The sequence below is a fragment of the Marmota monax genome, unplaced genomic scaffold, assembly GCF_021218885.2.
Source record: "Marmota monax isolate L192 unplaced genomic scaffold, Marmota_monax_Labrador192_F-V1.1 WCK01_AAM20220418_F8-fsc00125, whole genome shotgun sequence".
NCBI classification, from domain to species: domain Eukaryota; kingdom Metazoa; phylum Chordata; class Mammalia; order Rodentia; family Sciuridae; genus Marmota; species Marmota monax.
In genome coordinates this window covers 6,734,951-6,760,499 of record NW_026695235.1, presented here as the reverse complement: position 1 = coordinate 6,760,499, position 25,549 = coordinate 6,734,951, and the positions used below count along the sequence as shown (strand labels likewise).

The following is a 25,549-nucleotide window of genomic DNA, read 5'->3' as shown; positions in this document are numbered from 1 at the left end:
TTTTTAATATTTATTTTTTAGTTTTCGGTGGACACAAAATCTTTATTTTATTTTTTATGTGCTGCTGAGGATCGAACCAAGCGCCCCGCGCATGCCAGGCAAGTGCATTACTGATTCAGCTACATCCCCAGCCCCAATGAGTGCAAATTTTAACTGTTCTTTTTTTTTTTTTTTGGTGCTAGGGATGGAACCCAGGGCCTTGTGCATGCAAGGCAAGCACTCTACCAACTGAGCTATATCCCCAGCCCCTGTTCTTCTTCTTCTTTTTTTTTTTAATATTTTTTTTAGTTGTAGATAGACACAATATCTTTATTTATTTTTATTTGGTGGTGAGGATTGAACCCTGTGCCTCACAAATTTGAGGCAAGTACTCTACCACTGAGCCACAACCCCAGCCCAAATTTTAACTGTTCTTAAACTCCCTAAGAAATGTGAGCTTCTTTGTTTGGTATTATCAGTTTCTTTAAAACATAGTTTCAACAATCAGAGGCATGAAAAATCATACAAAGTTAAAAGTTAACATCATATATAGCTTCCAAAATAGCTTCCTTTCTCCTATTATAGTAGCACTAGTTAATTATCAATAGGACATTCTCTTTACTGAATACTTTAAAGGACATTTTCTAGACATTTTTCTAGGGATTTCCCATAGTGCCCTGAACACAGTGGGTCCTCAATATATGCTTACTGAATAAATGTCACCATTCCTGAGACTTTAACTCATAATGAATTCTTAATGACAAGCCATGCTATTAATTCAATTGAGATATATTATATCAGGTTGTCAATATGTAAATCTTTAAAAATGAAAGGGAAATAAAACATAAGTTTAGAGTACATTAAATTAACATGCCTTATCAAGTGAAAAGCATGTGAGTTATAATGAGGCAAAAATTTTAACAATCATACTTACTTATAGTCTTCACCTGAACTGATAGTCTCATTATTTGGTGTTACTGTAGTTGTTCCAGACCCAACTAACATTGGCTGGTTTAAAAGAAAAAAAAAAAAAATGACAATGACATCTAATTTAAAAGTCTATGAAAGAAAAACATTATCATTGAAATTGATAAACATTTATATAATATTTAAAACCTATTTTTAATATTTAAAACAATATTTAAATAATATTTAAAACAATATGTAAAACCTATCCAAATTTTCTTATAAACAGGAACACATAGTAATATAAGTTTTAATGGCCAGAAATAAATTCAAATTAACATTTGGGATAGTTTCCAGTGCTCCAAAAAACTTTAAATGTCACTTAAATTTCCATATTAGTTAAAGACACATGGTCAAAGGTACAAGGAAGCTTACACTGGAATTCCAAGCTGCCTGCATCCTCCTCTAACACTTGCTCATTCTCTCTACCCCTGTTCCTCTTTTTTCAAGACACGCTGAAACCAAGAGAAATGCACTATGATGCTGAAATAATGAGAATAGAGCCTTAGGTGAAAAGGAAAAGTTCCCATCAATTCTAAGACTGATATGATGACTAGAATTCATCATTCTTATTTGAATATTTTAGATAATAAATATTTAAATAAGTAATTCCAACAAGAGCTTCTGAATACTAGAAACCAATATCTTACTGCTCTTATATGAGATATAGAAACCAATATCTTATATATTCTTATCTCTCCCTAAAATTCAGCACAGAAATAATAATAAATAATTATTAAGCATTTACTACCCAATAAACAAAGGTTATTATAACAGGCACAGGAAAGTCAAATAACTTGCTCAAGGTCACAGAAAATAATTGGTAGAACCAAGACAGGAACTCTACCCTATGGCTATCCATAATAGAGTACTACATTATATTTTTACTCAGAAATATCTAGAAAATATAAATAACTATAAAGATTAAGAGTTTCTTTCAAGAGTTATTTATGTGCAACATGAACCTTAAATTTCCTCAAAATGTAGAAGACTGCCAAAATAGACTAAACTCTAGAAAGTCTTTCTCTACAAAATGTTTCAAAATACTGCAAGAATTGCTTATTTCTAACTTATATATCCATTTTTGAGAGTCTGGGCAGGAATTAATTCAGAAAATATTCCATACCTTTGTGTCTTTTGGCTTCTTTTTCTTGCCTTTGTTTTTAACCTTGGTAGAACTAAACTGAAAAATGGGGGGGGAAAAAACAAAACAAAACAATGAACACTCAAATAACAGCCTTATGTAGGTCAACATAAACAAACCACATTAAGTTTCACAGACTAATCATCAGTTATATGTATATAAAATGTTGTGTATCAGCCCAAGTGCTACGGCTTATAATAAAAAAGAAGAAAAGGCTTAATAATGCCAAATGTTATGATCAAAATTAAATTGTCCTAACATTTTAATCTCATTTTCAACAGGGCTTATGTTACTCTAAATAATTAACTGAACTTTTAAGTAATTCTGATTATGTGCTTTAATAGCATTCAATGATATCCCTTTTACTAAGCAAACAGATGTTCCACACCCAGCCAGATAATGGGGCACAAAGAGTGAAAGGAGCTGTATTAATTTCTCTATATGGGTATGTTAGCTGTACTTCCATACTTAGCAGGGCAAAATCTGATAGAGCAGAGTAAGACAGAATTCCATATATTTGATCCTGAAAACTGATAAACGAGTATCTTTCTCTTTGAAAACTGCCACAGTGCTATCCTTTTCATTATTTAATCATGTTCCTCAAATGAAGAATTTCTGGCCTGCCAGAAAAAATAAAAGACAACCACAAGCTGTCAAGGAAAACAACTCTTGAATTACTCTTAAGTTAAACTCATGTTGGAGCTAAGTGAAACAAAGTCCCTTTGTTTTCCTTCAGCACAAAAATACCACAATTTTTTTCTCAACTAAAGAACTTTTCCTTTTCTCCTTCTAATATTAACATTTATTAGTTGTAAAACTTTATGGAAAGTATTTAACTTAAGCCTCAGAGTTTGCTGAGGAATGCCCCATTCCTAAGAGAATGAGTGGAAATAACTTTCTAATAAAATGGCATACATATTCAGAAGTCCTCTCAATTTGGTTCTGAAATGCTACCTGTGATGTAAGCAAATACTGGCCTCATTATTCCTCTTCTCCTTTGGCTAATACAAATTAGAACATATGATTTAAAGTGGTCAAGTAGCTTACCGGAGCTTCACCACTATCTTGTTTCCTTAATACAGTACAGCGGCTGTCTGTAGAAGAAACAGAAGGTTCTATGAGGAAACTAAATATTTACATTACCATATAATATACTGAAGTCTTAAAACTACTTCAAGACCACTATCACAGACTACATTCTATTCCTTATTTGGTTCTGATAAACGTTTAGTTAAAAACCAAGGGTAGTAATGTAGTGGGGCAGGTGGCTCACTCTTATAATCCTAGTTATTAGGGAGGCTGAGGCAGAAGAATCACAAGTTAAAGGCTAGGGCAACTTAGTGAGACCCTATTTCAAAATTTTTAAAAAAGGGGTTGTAGGTGTAGCTCAGTGATTGAGCAACTGCCTAACATATGCAGGGTTTGGGGTTCAATCCCTGGCACTGCAAACAAAACAAATCCAAGGGCAAAATGACTAACTAAACATAATGTTACAGGTATGACAAATAAGATGTCAAAACACCTGATGAAATAATAGTCTTCAGTCAAGAGGCCCAAGGGGAGTTAGAGAGGGCTTTGGGGAAGAGAAGAAATTTAAGTTAGACTTGGAATAAACAGGCAAAGGGAAAGATGTGGCTAGAGCTGCATAAGCAATGGCAAGAGGCATGAAAGCACAAGACAGGTCTGGATATAGCAGCAGTAGGTGTAAGCTCAGAGGGCAGCTAGAGAAAGTGCAGAGAGATGGTGAATGTAATCTGCAGGCAGAACTAATATTTCCCTTGCAGAAAGCTTTCAGTAACAGATATTCTACAGGAGTCACCAGTAGGAGTAAGAGGAAAATTACAGGCATGAAAGCCAGTTTGGAGACTCCTGTAATAGTCTAATCATGGAAAGAGAATTAAGGTCTTGTCTTGGCTTAGGAAAATGAGATGCACAGGAAAGGACAGATTAAAGATAAAGCTTATTTGGACCTGGTGACAAACTAGTTAATACTAGTAATAGGGAACAGAACTAGTAATAGGGCAAAGAATAAAGGCTAATTTTAAGGTTTTTTGCTTAAAAACTAGATTTACAACAATGATCACTGTAAGGTCCTTGCTTATAGTGGACGATCAACGGTCACTTCCCCAGACATCTGGGTGGCCATCCTAAGGGACAGTCACCATTTTCTGGCTTCCTCATACCAACCCAACCCTTCACCACCCCACATTCTTTCCCACCCAAGGGCGTACCAACCCCACCCATAACTGTCCACATTAGGACCCACCTGGCTCTAATCCCTGAGCCTCTCCCAGAAAAGTCTTGAAATCCAAGCCTGTGTTGCCTCTCTTCTTCTATGGAGAGATGGCCTTTATTTATCAGCTCTGACAAACAAACTCACATATGTATCTCTGCCTGGTCTCCATCTTTCATTTATTGCTCTCCTGTCTGCCGGTTCCTCACTTTCCTTTCATTGGTGCCGAAACCCGGGATCAGGTTCCCCAGAGTGCCTGCTCCCCTCTTTGAGGGTCACTGAGCATCCCTGGGCCCTGAACTGGATTCCATCACAGGACCAGGTCCTCTATTCTGCCAAAAGCCCTCTCTGCACACCACCAGACATTTCAGGAAAGACCCATGTCTCCGGTCAACCTAAATGACCTACAGGTCCCGGAAAGTGACCGTTGATCATCTAGCACTCCCAGGGTTACTGGGTGGTTGGTGGCACCCTCAGCCACAGCTTTCACAGCTATGATCCTTATTGTCGACTAGTCTATAGGTAGTTTTTTGTTTGGGTCCTAGGTTTTGAGAAAAAAACACCGAGGATGATTGGGAGTTGTTCCTGGTGAGACAACCTCTCAGCTGTGGGTTAATCTCTACGGGCTTCTGCTCCTACTATGCAATCCCAGCTGGATGCCCAAGTGCCTCTGTGGGCTTCTTCCCCAAGGTCAGCGTTGGTAACGATCCTAAGCATAACTGTCCTTTTGACTAGGTGACACTACAGACTTGGGTACGCCCCACCTCCAAACTCACCTCCTCCATCTCACCATGGGTGGCTCCTCATCCATTCCCTTTCATAGTCCCCTAGGCTGCCTCCTGGCTAACCTTGGGCCTCTCTCTCTCTCTCTCTCACCCTGGACCTAAACCCCTCAAAACTTACCCACTTGTGCAATCAGATCTGGCCTCAATATCCTTTGGATAACTACTCTAAATGGCTGCTTAATGGCACTCTAGATCCCAATCTTATCAGAGATCTTTTTAACTATTGCGAGCAATCGGGAAAATAGAAAGAGATATCATATGTTCAGGTCTTCTCCTCCCTACGTTCTAAGCCCTCTCTCTGCAACTCCTGCTCTCCCGCACAAGTCCTCTTAGCTCTCACCTCCCCTTCGCCTGCTTCCAAAGGGACAGAAGACCCTACCCAGGACTCTTTCTCCTTTGACCCAGCGGATGAGCCCCTGCCATACCACAATTCTCTTTCTAATGAACCCTCTGCAGCAACTGTCCCCATACCCCTCTGTCCTTCTCTCCTCCTGCCACACACTCACAGGCTGCCACTGCCCAACCTGCATCTCTGTATCCTCTACACAAGGTGACTGGGGTACATGGTGTAATCCGGGTTCAATGTGCCTTTCTTTGTCAGATCTTTCACAGATAGAAAAGTGGCTTAGATCCTATACTTCAAGTCCCACCACACCACCATATATATGCCCATATGACCTTGTCTAACACCCTCCTGCCCGAGGAGCACAGGTGAGTTTGGGAGCCAGCTAGAAATTATGTTGATGAGGTACATCAGACCTCCCCTGCCATCCGATTGGCACTGACTTAGAAAGACAGCCCATAGGGCTATCAATTATGAAAGGCTCCAGGAAATCTTCCAAGATAAGAATGAAAACCTTCAGCATTTTTAGACCCCTGACCAAGGCTTTATTGCAGTATACTAATCCAAACCCTGAGACTCCAGATGGGAGACCACTACTAAGGACCTACTTTCCTCCCAGAGTTTCCTGATATTAAGGCCAAACTAAGGAGCCTCAAGAGGGGGCCCCTAACTCCTTAAGCTCAGGTTCTGGGAGTAGCCTTTAAGGTGTGTAACAGGAGAGATGAGAAGGACCGGAAGCAGAAATATCAGATGCTCTCTCAAGCCATCTGGCCGGGCTCAGCATCTGTCCTTGGTTCCACTGGCCTGTGGAAGTGTCCCTCGGGACCACCTGGACCCTGTTTTAAATGTGGTCAGACAGGTCACTGGGCTCATACTTGTCCTAAGCCTTGGAAGCCTCCAGGCCCTTGTCCTAAATGCCATCAGAAAGGACACTGGGCCCTGACTGTCCCCAGCCCATAGAGGCCTCCAGCCATCTGGCCCCTCTGGTTCCCCTTTCCAACTCTTAGGACTGGCTGCAGAGGACTGACGAGGCCCAGGTTCCCATCACCAGACCACTATCATCATTCCACAGGAACCCAGGGTAACTCCACAGGCCTGTATCCTTCCTCCTAGACTCCTGGTTACACATTCAGTCCTCAAGGAGTTCTGGGGGCCTACCACTCGTTCTGTGACCTCTATTGTCAGGGCAGAAGGCAAACCTTACCAGCCCTTGCAAACATCTAGACTTGTTTGTGCCTTTGGCTCTCTAGTTTTCGCCCACTCCTTTTTGGTCATTCCACAGTACCCTGTTCCCCTTATGGGAAGGGACATCTTCACAAAGTTGGGAACTATGCTTTCCTTCTCCTCTCATATATGCTTCCATCCAAACTCGCTGGCTGCTTCCCTGATCCACACCCTTACCTTCGGGACCTTCCCCTATTCTGTCTGTCAGTGCCTTCCCATTACCCCCGTCCAAGGTGAACCCTAATGTCCGGGATGTTTCAAATCCTTCTTTTGCCTCACAACATGAACCCATTTACATCCATCGCAAAACTTTCTGCAGAGCAGCCTTGATCACATTCTCCCATGAGCTTTTGCTCTCCCCTCCGGGGATTTGGGATCCTGGACTGAGGGCCCAGGATAATTACCACACACATTCTTCCATTCACCTAGCATTCTTCTTCTTCATCCACACTCCAGCCTCACTTGGGTAAGTGCCTTTGCCCTTCCCCTCCTACTCCCTATAGACAGCAGTGACAAGTCTCCTCCCTAGAACTTATATCTTGGCCCAGCACCAAAGTTCTCACCCATCCCTTCCCCTAGGCAAGTTCACTCTCGAGTCCTGGTTCTTAGCTCCTCAGCAGAGCTCAAGAAAGCCTGGGCCAGACAACCAGGCCTCTCTACGCTAAAGCCCGGGACTAGGAAGTAGTGGGTAACTCTATCCTCTCAGTCTCAGATGCCATCTCACCATGGGAACCCCCAAATCCCATCTGACTCACCTCTCAGCTGCCTCCTCACCCACTTAGGCACACTCTGTTTGGCTCCTGATCTAAAGGCCCATCAACCAATTCAACCTTCCAATCTTCAGGAAAATGGAAGAAAATCCCTTATGTGCAGGTTTTCTCCTTTCTCCACTCTAAGCCTTCCCTTTGCTTCTTTTGCTCTCCTGCCCAGTTTCTACTTGCTACTAAAGCTCTGGATTCCTCCAGAGACACTACTTCTAGACAAACAAGAGACCCAAAACTCTCCTACATTGTAAAACCCTAGGCAGTAATCTCCCTGGGCAAGACCACAATGAAACTATCACTGACAAAAGACAGACTCAGGAGACTTGATGGGAGGCCAAAGTGGGGAAAAAAAAAACTGTCAATTTAACTTTACCCTTGCCTACCAATATTGGCCACAGACTCTCTACTCATTAACAAGCCAAAGAAACTCACCTTTGGGGCCCCACTCACCATCCTAGCTCCCTAAAGGAACACCTCACCTACAAGGGCTTACATTCCTTACCCCCTGTCACCTTTTATCTCTACAGGTTTTCCTGGTGGAAGATCCCAGTTTTACTTTCCACACCTGCTCACCTTTAAACCCTACTACTCTCCTCCCCATCCTCAGGACTCTTCCACCTCTCCTCCTCTCACCCATTTCATGCACTGAAACTCTGGAGGAGCTCCTTCCACACTCCTCCCACATACAGGAGGCCCCTTGCTCCAGGCAACATGCACACGGTTCACAGATGGCTCCTCCTTCCTTCAGGAGGGAGTCCATCAGGCAGGGTCTGCTACAGTCTCTCTAACCTCCACTGTGGAAGCTGCTCCCCTCCCCAGTAACACATCCAATCAGCAGGCTGAACTTGGTGCCCTCATCAGAGCCTCTGCTTTGGCAAAGGGAGCCTTCCTCAACGTCTACACTGACTCTAAATACGCTTTCCACATACTTCTCTCCCACTCTGCTACTTGGAAGGAGCAAGGATTCCTTACCACCAAGGGAACTTCAATTACTAATGCTCCCTTTACCTCCGATCTCCTTCAGGCCTCAAAGCTTCCCTCTGCCATTGGAAGGATGGCAGCTAAGCCCCCTTCTCCAGTGGGCACTTCCTTTCCTGACCTCGCTCCCTGTCATAGGCCTTCTGTTAATGCTTATCTCCCACATCATTAGATTTATTCAAGACCAGATTCAAAGGATCTCTAACTTAACTGTGAACCAGCTTCTGTTACAGGACTTCCAACCCCTCACCAAAATTGGGCCATCTGGACTTAGCATCACTGGGCACCTCAAGACCATCACCATTGCTTCAATGACACTCCATGCCCCTAACATGCCCCAGACATGCCCCTAATAAGTCAAGAAGCTGCCCCTTCCCATCAGGAAGAAGCTATAGAAGATTTATCTACAATCCTGTCCCTTAAGGGGCCCAATAACAAACAAAAAAGTGTGTGTGGGAGAATGTAAGGTCCTTGCTTAGCATCTGGGTAGCCATCCTGAGTGACAGCTGCCATTTTCCTGCCCAAGGGCCTTTCTGGGAAAGGCTCACCACTCCCTCATACCAACCCAAAGCTTCACTGTCCTTACGAACCCCACCCTTAACTGCCCACATCAGGAACCACCTGGCTCTAATCCCTGAGCCTCCCCCAGAAAAGTCTTGAACCCCAAGCCTGTGTTGCCTATCTCCGTCTATGGAGAGATGGCCTTTATTTTTCCGCTCCACCAAACACTCTCCTGTGTGTATCTCTGCCTTGTCGCCTACTTTCATTTCTCACTCTCCCATCTCCCTGTTCCTAGCTTTCCTTCCAGTCACTAATAAAAGTTTAGGAAAAACAGGTCTTTGAGATGTGGTAAGTGGGTTTAGTCATTTTTCTTTGCAAGGGCCTTTAGCTGACTACACAGAAATTGTCTAGGAAAACATGCATCCAGATTTCAGAAGTAAAACTTGAGTCCCAGTAATCATGTCATTGGTGGAATTATTGAACACCCTGATATAAAAGATCAGTGGATTTTGAAAAGTTAATACTATCCTTCTTTTAAATAATAAGACATAATACTCAAAATGTCTGGGGTGAGGGTGGGAGACAGAGCTACTAGAGTTGAAAATCTGTTGAGATCACCATAAATTTGATTGGTAGCTTCTGACTCCATGGATGACAGCAGTGAAACTGGCAGCTAGATGTTCTGAGTATTTTAGGTATAGAACATAAGAATTGGGAAGAGTGGTCACTAAGAGAAAACTGTCTTTTGTAGTGGTCCTGTTGTGTGACTCAACATGCACCGGGTTTTGTAGGCTTAGTTTCAGGATAAAATTTATTACCAGCATCAATAAACTGATGGCACTAAATTCAGGCTATCAAGTAGCATGTCACCTCCCATTAGAAAACAGTATCCTGGAAAGACAAAGCCATCTATGTGCAAATGTTCATTTTGCTAAGAACCAAAACAAAAGCAAGCTTTTCAGTTTTTTATACTGCATTTGAACTTTATAATGCGTGACACTGTTATACAAGGTCATATTTTTAAATCAAATGGCAAGAAATTTGAATCTAACTTCTAACAACATACAGAGGAGACTGATAAGGAAAAAAGAAGAGAAGACTATTAGGGTGCATACACAGAACGAAAGATAAAAAAATTAAAAATTAAGTTAGAATCTAAGGATATTAGAATTTTGAAGTAAAACAGGATCAGAGATTACTGGCTCCAAATCATTTCATTTTTTTAAGGATAAGGAAACTAAAATCCAAGAGAAGCCTAAGAAATTAACTGCTAATTAGTCTACTCTGTCAAACTAGGCTCCATGCAGTTATCCAAACAGGCCTCTCAGCTCCCCTCTAAGCCACCTCTCTAAGGCCCAACTTCCACCTGTCCAATTCTACTTCCACTTTTACAGGCTTTCATAGGCCATCTCAAGATTCTATCCCTGCTCCACAGCTTTCCTCTAACAGGGAGAACCCAGTGCTGGGTTTTTCCTCCAAAGCCCTCAGCACTTTCATGCTCTCTCATCAATCATCTTTTCCAGGTGAACTGATTGTACTATAATAATTTTCACATTAAGTATTTAAATGAGCAGCTCCTTTGCAGATATTTTCTTTAAGATTAGATACAATATAAATCCAAGCTTGGTCCACATACCCATTATATCAAAGAATTCATCTAAAGCACTATGCAATGCTGGGAACTTGTCTCTGTGTTCTTCCAACAGCCATATTAAACAACGTGCTTCTTTTAATGACGTTGGTTCACAGAAGTAATCAAGTTGCTTTCCTTCTATAGAGGCTAGTTTATGGCCATATTTCTCACTCCAGAGGAACGTCATGATGCTAAAATCAAGCTCCTTAAGAGATGCTCCATATCGAGAAAAAAAAGGTCCCGTGGCATCTAAGCCTACAATGAAAACAAAATACAAATCACAACTGGGAAAAAATTTTTACTGGAAAATTACGTGGAGTTTCACATGTTTGAAAGTGGTTCCATTATAGTTTGCTTATATTTTCAGTGAAAATGTTCCAATACTTGAAAACAGACTTGTTTGAGTTATTATGCATTTGTAGAAACACCACAGAACACTAATATACTAAATGCAATAATTTTCAGTATGGTAAGCCAAAGACTTCTATCGTTACAAATATCTTTTTTTTTGCACTTAGGAGATGACAAAATGACATTATATTGCTTAAGAAAAATACTATGCTTTTGACTAATGTATAATAACTTTTCATTCTAACTAATAAACTAGTAAAATTTTACAATGTCTTTTTATATATATTCCATAGCAACGAAACATCAATAACATGCAAAATTTTGCCTAACTGCCTTTAATTCTTCCTCCAATATCTCCAAGAACTGCTCCTTATCTTCCAAAATATCATGGTTCCTCATCATGATACAAAAATCAAGGTGGTCACTATTCCTGTTTTCTTTTTAATATTTTTAGTTGTAGATGTACACATAACTTTATTTTTATTTATTTTTTTTACATGGTGGTGAGGATTGAATCCAGGACCTCAAACATGCAAGGCAAATGCTCTACCCCTTGAACCACAACGCCAGCCCATTATTCCTGTTTTTTACTCCCTGTTCTCCACATCAGAAAATAGGGTGGCTGCAACCTCATAAATTCTCACTGAAAGGATGGTGAATCTTCGTTCCTTCCTAACACAGCCACCAAAAAGCAAAGAGGAAATTCATACAAATTCCTCATCATACCTCTAAATACAGCACTGTCAACCATGCATGGGCCTGAAGTTCTCAAATCAGTAAATGGAGCAGCGATTACTAAAGTCAAAATTACCCTGGATTGCTCACTGCTGTTTCTTTCACATGAAATAGCTTACAAAGGACATGCTGCATGAGAAATCAGCATAAAACACCAGAATGGGTGGCCACATAAAATACTCATAGAACAAAATGTCCAAAGAAACCTCCAGTGAAGAAATATATTCACCTTCCCTATCCAATCTCATGTGCAGGCATGTGCTCCAGGAAGTGGGTGTAGGCCAACCATATTACTACTAAAACTAATATTCTCCTACTTGTGCTCTGCTATTTCTTTCTCTCTCCCTCCATCTTTTGCTGAACATATAAACTGGCCTCTCTTGTGTCAAATATTCACGAGGTGACTCCTGGAATTGGAAATTGCTTGCTTTAATTAAATGTATGTGAGTTTACATCAGGGCTACAGTAACATCTTTACTAATTAACAACCTTGAGCTAATTTTATACTTTAGTATATATACAAACTTATTAAAGTGATACCTTTACTCCTCAGAATATACATGGGTTATATCACAAGACATAGTCATATTTTCCTGCCAGTCAGCTGCGAGACTGCATTTACCTGAATAAACACTGACTGGCATTCTTCCAATGTAGTCTAACCTATAAAGCCCACTTCTCCAGTTGTGACTCTATCCTCTATGGAAGATTAAATTGTTAAGTGAGAACTTACGAATTTACTTTTTTATTGGACATTATCGGCAATCTTATCACTTAAGAGTGATTTTCTGAGACCAGAAACTTATTAAGACCTATGCTCAGAGCAGGAATATTAAGCTAACTATGCCAAGCTTGCTGCCATCTGACTTTCTCTCTACCAACAGAAATTGACCAGAATCTTCTTTGAAACCCTTAAATTCTACTAACTGCATTTCTATAAAAACTCAAAAAGGTGGGGGTAGCTGCTAGAAGCTGGGCAGGTGCTATTCTTGGGTCTGAGAGCACTGCTCTCTTTCCTGAGGCCTCCCGTAGACTTTTATCAACAGCTGCCAGCTGAATCAACAATCATGCTAGCCTAGTTACCATAATAAGTAGCATCTTGGGAGGTACCCAAAGCATCCCTACTCACAGCTACCATACCTGCAGGCTCATTCTGCAGTCCTGCATGGCCTTGGGCAAAAAGCCTGAATGCGAGGTAGGGGATGTCTTCCACATCCTTCCCTTGTGATTCAAAACTACCTACTTGAACCCCAAGGTACATTTCTTCTCATTCTTCAACAAAGATTTGCCTGAGGTGCTCCTAAACAATGAGTCCCATCTGCTTGTCCTAATTTTTCTTCACAGAATCTTAATCTTTCTCAACAAGGCTATTGAGCTGCACAATCCCAGAAAGTACTCAATAGCTCCTAGGTTCCAGGGTGTGTTGGTTATACAGGGTAGTGTCTAGTACTCACAAATGTTTAGTATAATACAAGTCTAGATTTCCCTACTGATTTTTATTTTGTTTAGATCTTTTTAAAAAACATACCGTCCCCTTCTATAGAATAACCTAAAAATTATGTGTGGATGGTAGTATTTTTCACCATACACGTGTATCCCACATTTAAAATATCATAAACGATAAGATAGGAAGATAAAAAGAAATCAGAGACCCTACATTTATCCTTCCTACCAGACTAGAATAAAAAGGGACATACCAAAGCTATTAAGTTTCTGGATCCAGGTAGCTAATTTGGGTTCCACTTCTTTAAGCTCACTCAAAACATGAAGAAATACCCTTGTCTTTACTCTATTCTTTTCTTGAATCAAGTGACGAATGACATAGTCCACTGCTTCATTGAGGAAATTTCTGCTAGAAAAACATGTTGTATAGTCTTCTGTGCTCAGAACTTTCCAAGAAAGCAATTCTTTGAGAAGCTTGGAAGGGTTCAGTATACCCGATTTAATCTTGTCAGCATACTGCTTTATGCACTGCAGAATTCTGTCATCAATGAACTGACAATTCTGACCACTGTCTACAGTTTCTAGGAATAAATAACAAAGGTTAAAGTGATAAATTACACTAATTTGCAATGGCGTAACATTATATTATACCATAAGATACAATTAAGATTGATTGCTTTATTTTACATAGACAACTCAAGAAACTTTAAATTAGGAATGTAAATATTTAACAATACTTCTATATTCTCTTCATTTCACACCATTCATGTAATAGCATCTAAAATTTTATTTTCTCTAAAATAGTTTTTTTCCCTCAACAATCCCAACCCAATCTCATCACCTCCAAAACTTTATACTCAAGAAATATTTTTAGTTCTTAAACATGCAAAGTTAAAATACATTTTTCAGTAGCAAAGATAATTATGATCAATCTGTAAAAGAGTATTGGTATATTAGATTAAAAAAAAGACAGCAAATGGTAACTATTTCATTTTGGAAATCCAGGCACAATGTAGAAAACTGAGAAAACTTACTTCAACTTAAAACTAAAAATAAATATACTGGTTAAGATGTATACAGGAATAGTAAAATCACCTATGAGACACCCCCATTTTATTAGAGAATGAAAATACAAGCTGTGCAAGGTAATCTCTAGGAGACCTTTTATGAACTGCCTCTTTATTTGAACTATTCCAGACAATTAGTAGTTAATTTACAGTTCAATATTTTGGAACTTAAATTCACATAGCAGATCGTACAATGCACGGTCAAACATACAATATGCAGGTCAGATATTATGTTCCAATTCAGTTTGAAGAAGAGGAAACAGACACAGTTTGCCTAGAGTTAGCAGCAGGACAGCATGTGAATCACTGTGTACTGCTTCTAAAATGATATTCTTCACACCAATCCCTTCACCATCTAAGAATAATAGAAGATAAAGATGCTAACTGAATTCTATATTTTAGTGATAGTATGAAAATACTAACTGAAATCTATACTTCAATTAAATAATAATATGAGCCTTATAATTCTGTATTTGTACGTTTAAGCAAATGCATACTATTCTTATCATGTTTGGAGTCTGCATACCTTTCTGTTCTTCGTTTTTGGGCGGATTACTTTCTCTTAAGTCCTCTTCCATTCTTTCTTGTGCTAATTTTTTTGCTTCTTGTTTTTGGATCTTTCTTTTCAATTTTTTGTCTTCTTTCAGTCTTAGCTTCTCTAGGCTGATAAACATTTACAATTAGTGATAATTTACCTTTGTTAAATGCTCAATGAACTACTTTCTGTTGCCTACTATAGAAAACATTCTCCAAGCAATAGGCTGTGACTTTTAATTAAGAAAGCTATGTATAATTTGTATAGATGTTATTTCCATGTACATAATGTATATAAATTACTTCCATGTATATAACATATATAAATTATTTCCACATATATAATGTATATAAATTACTATGCTGGGTAAATAAGAATAGTACATGTACTCTGCAAGCAAGATCCCATAATAAAATATTATTTTCACCCCAATAACAACATGGGAATTTGGTTGATTTGGTTACACTGATTTCTTTTCAACAAATAATTCTATACATCTTTTCTTTTGGTTTTTCTTGGTCACAAATTATAAGAAAAAAAATCACTTTTTAGGATGAAAAACAAGAAGCAGGACCGAAAAGAAAAGAAAAAAGGATTGGAATTATTTGATCTGAACAGAAAGATACAGAGGTGAAAAATTTTGACAATACACTAAGTATTTCAAGGTAAGAAATAGTCATTGGTTCAAAATGTTTGGTGGAGAAACAAAAAAGCAAAAATGCTTTTGAAATTAACAGCCAAAAGCTAAATATATAATTTTTGTTAAATGCCAAATCTGTTGATAAGTAATTTCATAACATGAAATGTTATAATTTTACTTACAAGTTCAACCGCTAAATAGTGACTTTTTCAAATTTTCAGTATTTAATCATTCTAAAGCTAGTTCTGTTTTAAATATACATAAAAATAATTTTAAAAATACTTATTTATATATGTGTGCACAGCCAATTTTAAAAAATAGCACAATTTAGAAATCTGCATTTAACAGAGTTATATTCTAAGAGACAATATAAAAACTACTGATTGATTGTTAAAAATCTTACCTAGAACATTTCTGTTTCAGAATAGGTCTTGGAGGAACCTTTTCTTTTATGACCTTGTGTTCAAACTTTAAATAAAACAAAGACATCCAAAATTTGTCTCATACTCCCATGACATAAAGCACAAAACCACAAGTAACAAATATTTCAGAAGCACACACAATGTTCAATTTGATAGAGAACAGTGATGATGTTTTGACCCAGACAAAAGCCCAGAAAGCTTTAGCAAAATAATTTACTGAAAAGAGGAACAAGAGAGTAGACACACTTTATGAAGAAACTTTAAATAATTAAGGGTAAGCAGAAGATCCAATAAATTATATATTTTATAATTACCCACTCCTGCCACATTCAGATGGTGAAGTTAAAGGTAATCCCTCAAGGCACTCTTCCCCTTCCCTAAAACCCATACCTCCACCACTACCCCTTTTGGGGTATTAATAAAATGGAAGTTATCAAAAAGAGTAAAACCAAAATATAAAAAGTGTGCTTTTCCTAGGAGGAAATAAAAGAATGTGAAAATGCTTCACTGCAATGCATGTCCTAATATTTATTTTCTTAAATGATATAACTTTTTTTTTCTTACAAAAGACAAGATTCAAATCACACAACTTCCTCAAACTTAAAACATTTTAACAGGTGTAAACATTTTGGTTACAAATTTAATAAAGTTTCTCCTTTATTAGATACTTACTTCACATTTAACTTGACCACCACTGCTAAAGATGATAATCTTAGAAATGATACCTTCACAGTCAGGGGTAAGACAAATTCCTTGTAGAAAATCCTATTTGATTTAAAAGAAGAAGAATGTTATGTGTAGGAGGGATAAATCTATGCATGTATACCATTTTTTTAAACTTCGTTTTTAGCTGTAGAAGGACACAATACCTTTATTTTATTTATTTATTTATTTTTATGTGGCGCTGAGGATCGAACTCAGTCAGTGTCTTACACATGCTAGGTGGGTGCTCTACCACTGAGGCACAATCCCAGCCCCAACACATCCACAAAGTACATTCAAAATATACTATGAAATTTCCTTTAGGGAGGCAACGAAAGTGCCTGATTGCTGCAATTTCAGAGCCTTCTTATAGGAAGACTGTATCCACACGTATGGGGCAGACCTGTCCCTGTGACTTGCTTTGTGGTAAAGGAAGTCAAACTGCCATAGCATACACCAGGTCTAAATGAACACTCTAGGAAACACAGTGTGAACTGGCTATTGTTCTTTTCCCTCTGATAAAGAAACATGTTCCAAAAAAAGTACAACTTGGATTTGGAAATAAAGAACATGGCCACAGAGAATAGACCCGGCTGCAGCTCAACCCTGGCCAACAACTACAAAACTTCAGGACAAGTAATATAACCAAGAAAAGACCCTCTCATTGTTAGCCACAAAATATTTTGGTTGTATATTACTTCAGCATATCATAGTGAAAGCTGACTAATTAATAGAAGGTATTTAGAATTCTGGGAATGGTTAAGACAACTAATGGAGAGTACATAGCTTACAAAACTCAATGTAAGTAAAAAGACAGTAGAAGTGGCTCCAGGGTTACAGTTATATCTCTAGCTATCTATGTGAAAATTAGTTTCTACCAAACTTACATAATTCCAACTGCTAAAAGACACCTAATATAATCACATTTTTTTTTCCCACTAGGGATAATGGTTTGCATAGGGCTATACAGTATTAAAAAGGCTTTTTTTTTTAAGTCCACAGATTATATAGATCAGAAATAAACATTGTAACAAGGAAATATGACTGTAAAATTGTGCCCTCTTCCAAAGTATTCTAACTAATGGATTAACCAATCATTATATTGATAATAAGAATAAACCCCTGAGAAATGGCAGTATAAAATTTAACTTAATTTCTTAGGACAAATTACCTTAACCAATTTTGGCAAAAAAACTAAAATGTTGGAACCTTAATTCTACATCAACGCTTTCAATCTATGATGAGCTAAATTGTCAGTGCATAATTTAAGATCTGTATTTTAAAACAAGAAAAAATCAAATTTTTATTTCTGATCATAACATCACAATACAAAAATTAGTTAAATAATCTTTTAAAGGCCTCTACAGTTACTCCCTTCATACTTGTATAAAATTTAAAAACTCATTTTCCACTTTATTGTTAAAATCATAACTTAAAACTTTCTAATGAAGTCTAGAATCCTCAGGAAGGAATTTATATTCACTTGAAGACTTTTTAAAATTTTTTTTAAACATTCAATACACATATTTAAAAAATCCAGACAATCTTTATTGCGGCTTACCTTGTCAATTTTATCATTAAAGGTGGTTGTTTTTAACTTCTTCCAGCAGTTCATGTGAAATTCTATTTTACAATACTGGCAACAGCTGATTCGTATAAAACCCTGGGTTTCAAAACATTTTAATTCACATTTTAAAGATGTCTACGCACATACACTTACTAATTCCCTCATAGCACACATATTAAGATAAAAAGAACTGTTGCATTCACTTGGCAGATATAACTAGATAATCTATCTCCTTGAAGAGGGATAAAATACTCTGTACTACAAAATGCTGAGTTCTATAGATATAGAACTTGGCAAACATCTTCATTTCCACAGCTGACATCTGCATTATCCTTTACAGAATATCAAATATCTTAACAAACATTTCATCTGATCTACTAATCTAAGAGTAGGGCAGTTATCTTCTTGAATAAACCAAAAACTTAATCACTTAATTAAGCATAAGTTAGGTTTTTAGGGTTTAATTCAGTGATTGCACTGGCCTTTATATTCTTGAACTCAATTTTTACAAGGCATTAGAAATCCAACAAATCAGAGGTAACAATATCACTTTGTTTCCTATGTTCCTAAGGAAGAGGCAGTTACATGAAACATGGCTAGAGGAGGAAATGAAATTAGCTAGCCTGTCATCTATGGTCACCATACCAGCCCAAAGCATTTATTTCAGTGGCCCTGGCTTCCCATGGTGTGAGATGACCTAAAAAAGTCCAGGGTAAGGGGCAGGCAAGGTGACAACTTGGGTGCCTCCAATTACAGAATTTATTCTGGATTCATTTTTAAGGCATGACTTTGCAAGTTAATGTTCCATTGTACATTTCATTTTTTACCTTAAAGTCTGGATCAGTTATGTATATCTGGATTTTGGAATATCCACGACACTTCTGATAGCAACAAATAGCATCTGGCACTGGAGGGAACCTGCATTCTTCAACAAATTTCTCTAACAGCATCTAAAGCAAAATAAGCAAATCTGATAGTGTCACAACACTGATTTGTCAATAAAAATGCTTGTGATTCCTCTTGCCATCAAAACATTTTCAGCATAGAAATGAATGTTTTTACCCAGGACAAATTATATGTATACAACTTTTAAAGATTTTCCTTTTAAAAGGAAGCTGATACAAAGATATGTAAACAAAGAGAAATGAACAAATTCTTGTTTTCAGAATTTCAGTCAGAATCAAAATCTTGTCCTCTGTTATCATCAAAACTGGTTTTGTAATTTGTAGTTTTTAGAAATCTACTTTAAGAATCAAGAGGGAAGCTGGGTGTAATGGCGCATGCCTGTAATCCCAGTGATTTAGGAGGCTGGGGCAGGAGGATCACAAGTTCAAGGCTAGTCTTACCATCTTAGGCCCTAAGCAACTTAGCAAGAACCTGTCTCAAGATAATATACAAAAAGGGCTGGGAATGGCTCAGTGGTAAAATATCTCTGGGTTCACTCCCCAGAAACCAGGGGAAAAAAAAAAAAAGGAAAGAATTAAGTCGAATAATTAAGATAAAATAAGCCTTAGGGCAAGCCTGAAAATCCTATGATTCATCTCTTTCTCAATGTAACTTGATCTAAAATCCTAACACTACCATTCATCTATCTCTGCCACATGTGTTTGTTAATACTCTAGAGAATTAGAAGCCCCCAAGAGACTAACACCATGCTTTCAGTACTGGTTTTTTGTTGTCAATAACTTGTATATCTTCATCCCAATATGGTATAATGAGAGGAAAATCTAATAATCTCTGTGCTTTATTTTTCTGTAACAGCTTTGTTGATATAAATATAATAAAACTTACATAAGAGTACAGTTCAGTGGCTTTTAATATATCCAAAATGTTGTACAACCATCACCAATCTAAATTTAGATCATTTTCACCATCCAACAAGGAACTCAATACCATTAGCAGTTCCTCATCTTTTTCCCCTAATGCCCAGACCTAGACAATCTATTTTCTGTCTCTGTATACAGATTTGCCTATTCTGGATATTTCATATATACAGAATCATACAGCATGTGACCTTTGTGTATGGCTTCTTTTATTTCGTACAGTGTTTGCAAGACTCATGCATGTTGTATCATATATCAGTACTTATTGTTTATTCATCAGTGGATACTTGGGTTGTTCCCCCTTTGGGGCTATTATCAATTGTGCTGCTATAAACATTCATGTACAAGTTTTGGGGAGAACATGTTTTCCTTTTTTTGTACAAATCTAGGAGTGGAAATGCTGTGTCACATGGTAACCCTATGTTTAACTATTCGAGGAACTGCCAGTCTTGTTGTCCCAAAGCAGCTGCACCATTTTACATTACAAACTGCAAAGTATGAATGTTATAATATTTCCATACCCTTGCCAACACTTAATATCTATGCATATCCTCAGAGTGTGAACCAGTATCTCACTGTGATTTTTATTTGCATTTCCTTAATGGTTAACAATATTGTACTAATGGGTTATCACTATATTTTCTTTGCAGATATGTTTATTATATACTTGTAAATTCGATTATTTGTCTTTTACTATTACGTTGTAAAAGTTGGCCCCTGTAATTTTAAAAGCTTCATACAAAAGCAAGTTCTGGTACATGAGACAAAATTTAGTTTTTCCAGAATTGGTAAAGCATCCATATGGCTCCAGAAATGACACTAAATTCCTAATTCAATTCATAAACTCAGGTACCATCTCAATAATGATATTAATATAATAAAACAGTAATACTGTACCTTCCTCTAAGTACAACCAGTACAGCATCCTGCTTAATAACACATGCTCTAATGTCAGAATGCCTGGACTCAAGTTCCAGCTTTACCACTTCCTTGATGCTTAACCATGAGCTCATCACTTCACCTATCTAAACTGTAAAATGGAAATGATCATACTACACAATTCTCAAGGCTGCTGTAAGGAAAATGTAATGATGAATGGAAAGTGTGTCACTAGTACCTAGGAAACGTGCATTAAAAGTCATTGTTTCTCTTTCAAGGGAGAATGCATGTCAGGGACTGTGAGGAGAGTACTACTGTCTGTCTTTCAACACCTGCATCACTTAACATGGATGGGCATTTATAGCTAGCAGGGAACACTCTCAAAAACAAACTGTTACCTTTATTTTCTCTGGCTGAGACTCTTCAATAATCACATTACTGGTGGGCCAAGTTAACACTCCTGGAAGACGACAAATTAAGGTTTTTGCTTTCTCAAAGTGATTGAGAGCTTCTAGGAATCTAAAATCAGAATTAGGGAAAAAAAAGACACTGAAGATGTGATGTGATATTTTCATTTACTACAAGAGTTCGCAAGACCTAGAGCTTCTTGGTAGGAGTACCTTCAATAAAACATCAGATGGAAGTATTCAATGAACACTAAATTTCCTTTAAATAAAACTAAAGTTTATTGCTGCTTGCTATTACAGTAATATAAACTAAATATAACTGTGTCCTGGCCTTTGCCTTTATCATGGTAAGGTGCATGCTAGTCCTTTTAAAATGCAACTTTGTTCCATTCAAAAAAAGATACTGAAGTGTTGGATTATGAAGTTAATGAGGGCTTTATTCTCTTTAGACTAAAAAAAGAGATTTCCTGCTTTCTCCAATCTTGAAACTATTTTCTAATTTAAAAACTTACTTTTGCCTATACATATGTAAAGATTCATACGTAGGGCTGGGGTTGTAGCTCAGTGGTAGTAGAGTGCTTGCCTTGCATGCATGAAGCACTAGGTTCGATCCTCAGCACCATATAAAAATAAACAAATAAAAATAAAGTTTAAAAAAAAGCCAATAACTCACTGGACAAAAAATTGAAAAAAATAAAAAGATTTATATGTAGAAAAGCTAGACTACCATCCACCATAAGATAATTATCAATAGCAGGATACAAATGGTACATTACAATGCCAAAAAGCAGCTATTAGACTTTTACCCACATCATATTACTTAGGAATTAAAATGTAAATGCCTTTCAACATGGCAAAGACTTTTCAGTTTACCACATTTCCATGATTTTACACATTTATGTTTCTTTCCTGGACCTTGTGAATACCAGCATATCACCGTTGCATTAAACAAGTATGTCCTAACAATTTACACTACACTTTGAAATTAATTTCATTTGCTATTACTATAAAGGTGATTGCTAAATCCTATTTCCCTTGTAACTACTTGATCCTTTCAGACCGATTCAAAAGTAACTTCATGAAGTAAAAGAATTTTCTTTAATCTTTAAAAATCTACAAAGAGGTTCCAGGCACACTCTAAGATTGGGTTTCCAAGAATCTCATAAAACTTTCCCTAAAAAGTTAGATGAAAATATGAGGAAAATTAAAAGTTATAAGAGATATTTCAATCAGTGAACAATTATTTCTTTATAATGTAACCTATGTATATTGAATGCAAGTGGTTGGAAACACATATTTCTTTTTTTAAAGCCCAAGACACAATCCTGTTCCTTTAAGGGTCATACAGGCAATCTGGGGAGACAAGACTAAGAGCAATGAAACATTTAGAGAAAAGTTGTATTTTGAACTTGGAATAAGGATTTCTACTATAATAGAAATTCAGAAAGGTTTTTATGCTTAACTCATGGTGTGTTTAATATCATGTTAACTTGTACCTTTTATTAAAAACACTTTCATACAATTTTTTTGGAAATAGGTGCTTAACATCAAAATGTATAAACCATATTTTAAAATACTAATTTATATCAATTCAGTCACCATTTATAGATGAAATATACAAATGGATATTAAATTCTTCATGGTAAATACTCTATTACTGACTTTCTTATGAATTACAAAATTAAGAAGCATCAAGAATTGCACTGATTGATCTTGCTTTAATACTTAATATTGATACTAAGATGTCAGCTCCTCAAAGTAAATCACAATCATAATAGTGTGCCAGACATAAGGTAACAAAATAATTCCAGAAAAAGGATCATCATCACATTAAGACTTCAAATTTATCAGCCTGGAAATTAATGTCATTTCTACTAACCTGTTTTTTTTTAAATATACTTTTCCAATTCCACAATAGGCCAAGCAATCAAGTCCCTCATTGGGGTAGTGTTCAATAATCCTTTTAAACTGGTTTTCAGCTTCAGATAATTCCTTTAATAAAGGTGAGAACAATAATCACTTATGTAAGAAGAAAAATGTTAAAATAGACTTTACCCCAAAGTTGATTCCTTTCATGTAATATTAAAAAACAACCGTATATTAAAAAATTCTTATGGAAAAATTATACTCTCTGCATTTCATTTTCTTAGAAGTTATACAAATTTCCTGTAGCTAATCAGATGAACATGGAAACCCAGGAATTCAACAAATCCAACCTTGCCGAAAATATAAGACAGCCAACTATATAAACGTTTCTTTGTACACACAAAGTGATGGCCTATGCTGGCTAATACTATAAGATGTAAATTCATGATTAAAAACACACAAATACAAACACACACATGCACACACATTGTAATCTACATCCTATTAAGTATTGCTCTCTTAGACAAAAGCTATCTTAAAAATAGCCCTAAAAAAAAAAATAGCCCTTTAGAGGCATTCCAAGAATGTCTGAAACAAGGGCTGAACTGTGGTCAACACATGGCTTCCTTAAGGGTCTATGCTGATGAAAATCTTTTAAATGCATAAATTCTACCATATTCATAGTTTTTTTTTTTTAATTTGTCTATTTTACAGTAAATCATGAGTATAACAAACTATTTCTTCAATTCCAATAAGGGAAAGCATGACATTTATTATTCTGTCAAGAGAGAATTAAAATCATGAAGTCCTGTTTCCATTGATATATTATAAAACAGAATTAGACAGGCATTAATAGAAGGCATTCCATCTGTCACATCAAGAACAAGGAAAATGAACCTCAGGCACTACAGATTCTCAGAAGTGAGTAAAACATGAACGTCAAGTTTGATCTTAACTAGGTAGCAATTTAGAGTTGAACTTTCATTTTATCAGGGAAGTTTAGCATCCAAGTTGGCAGAAAGGATATGTTATAATACTTGAAATCATTCTAGAGAACCTCAAACAAGGTTATAACACTGAATAGCACAGGTAAGTAAGCATCCCAGGAAAGTAAAAGAAGAGCATGAGTAATGGGGACCACTAGAGCTCACACCTACACGAAGACCATATGCCATTACCTGAATCCTGCACTTAAGAATTAACCAAACACCAAACTACTCATCACCCAGAACTAAGAGCTATTAAGTATGGTCATGTTTACTTCAGTTTTCTAATAAAACAGCATAACACAAAGTTGAGATCTCCTTTCTAACTTCCTCAGGCCCATTCCCTCTTTTATCAATAAATGTTGTCATTATCTTAAATATGATAAACGGGTAGTCCATGATTTTTTTTCAGTTTTACAAAATGCAGAGATATCCATAAACAATATTTAGTATTGTTCTATACGAAATTATACACTAGTGTTATCACAATGTTTGTGTTCTCCAACCTGCTCTTTTCCTTCAACTTTATGTTTTTGCAATTTGCTTACCATGATATATTAGATTCTTTATTTTTTATGTAAGTAAGATGTAGAATCCCAGTACTGCAAGCATTACTTTTTTCTAATAGGAATACAAAGTTTTCTTTAAAAAAAAAAAAGCACAAACTATTTAAATTTAGCTATTTCAGCCTTTCAAGAAAGTACACAGAAGGAAATGAGCCAAAATGGAAAAACAGTTTTTATATATCTTACAAAACCAATATCCTATTTTAATTGTTTGTTCTCTGTGTTACAATCTTACCTCAGGCTGTCCTATTCCAAGCAGAGAAATGGCAAGTCCATATACTACTAATACATAGTTAATCATGGCCAGGTTCAATTGCTGTCAATAAAAAGGCTTTAGTTAAAAATCTAAACATAAATCTGCCAATTTACATCACATTAACCTTCTAGCCACAACAGTGTAATAACATCACTAAACAAGTATAATTACATCATTCATCAGTATGATTGAATTAAAGATCAAATAGAATTAGAAAATATATTTTGCAAATACAAAACTGTTATATTCATATCAAGTATTTAAAACACAAAATCAGTGTTGGGGTTGTGGCTCAGCGGTAGAGTGCTCGCCTAGCATGAGCGAGGCCTTGGGTTCGATCCTCAGCACCGCATAAAATAAATAAATAAAATAAAGGTATTGTGTCCAACTACAACTAAAAAATAAATAAATAAATAAATAAATAAATAAAACACAGAATCAGTTGTTTAAGGCATAGTTCATAATAAATTAGAATAATTTTTAATTAAAATCATATGCTTTTGCATATGTTAGTAACAGATTAAGTAAGATATCTGCTCTTTCACAATCTTGCTTAAGCTACTCATTTATCTAGTTAATACCTTCTTGCTGGATAAAAAAATGCAACCTAAAAGTGAGTCCAAATTCTTGATTTATTAAAAGTCTCCTTTTCATAAAAGTAAAGGCCAGAAGGTTCTGATAACCCAAACAATAGTCAAAAAGAGAACATAAGCATGGATCATACATTGAATGTAATCACAAACTCTGAATTGGG

At 36.7% G+C, this 25,549-nt stretch overlaps 1 protein-coding gene across 11 annotated transcripts in view; it reads right to left on the bottom strand.

The window, feature by feature from the left end:
* Ttc3 (tetratricopeptide repeat domain 3) overlaps positions 1–25,549 on the bottom strand; it is a 117,686-nt gene that overhangs the window by 41,333 nt on the left and 50,804 nt on the right. For 10 of the 11 annotated variants that reach the window (XM_046439208.2, XM_046439213.2, XM_046439214.2 and 7 more), the window contains 13 exons: positions 24,775–24,855; positions 23,001–23,113; positions 21,113–21,233; positions 18,840–18,962; positions 18,007–18,108; positions 16,416–16,508; positions 15,725–15,789; positions 14,673–14,809; positions 13,334–13,660; positions 10,554–10,805; positions 3,137–3,183; positions 2,072–2,128; positions 914–987 (listed from right to left, as the gene is read on the bottom strand). In XM_046439208.2, the coding sequence (XP_046295164.1) occupies positions 914–987; positions 2,072–2,128; positions 3,137–3,183; positions 10,554–10,805; positions 13,334–13,660; positions 14,673–14,809; positions 15,725–15,789; positions 16,416–16,508; positions 18,007–18,108; positions 18,840–18,962; positions 21,113–21,233; positions 23,001–23,113; positions 24,775–24,855 (1,592 nt within the window). Of the gene's footprint in view, positions 1–913; positions 988–2,071; positions 2,129–3,136; positions 3,184–10,553; positions 10,806–13,333; positions 13,661–14,672; positions 14,810–15,724; positions 15,790–16,415; positions 16,509–18,006; positions 18,109–18,839; positions 18,963–21,112; positions 21,234–23,000; positions 23,114–24,774; positions 24,856–25,549 lie in introns of those variants that run through there. The other variant, XM_046439215.1, reaches the window with a different exon arrangement.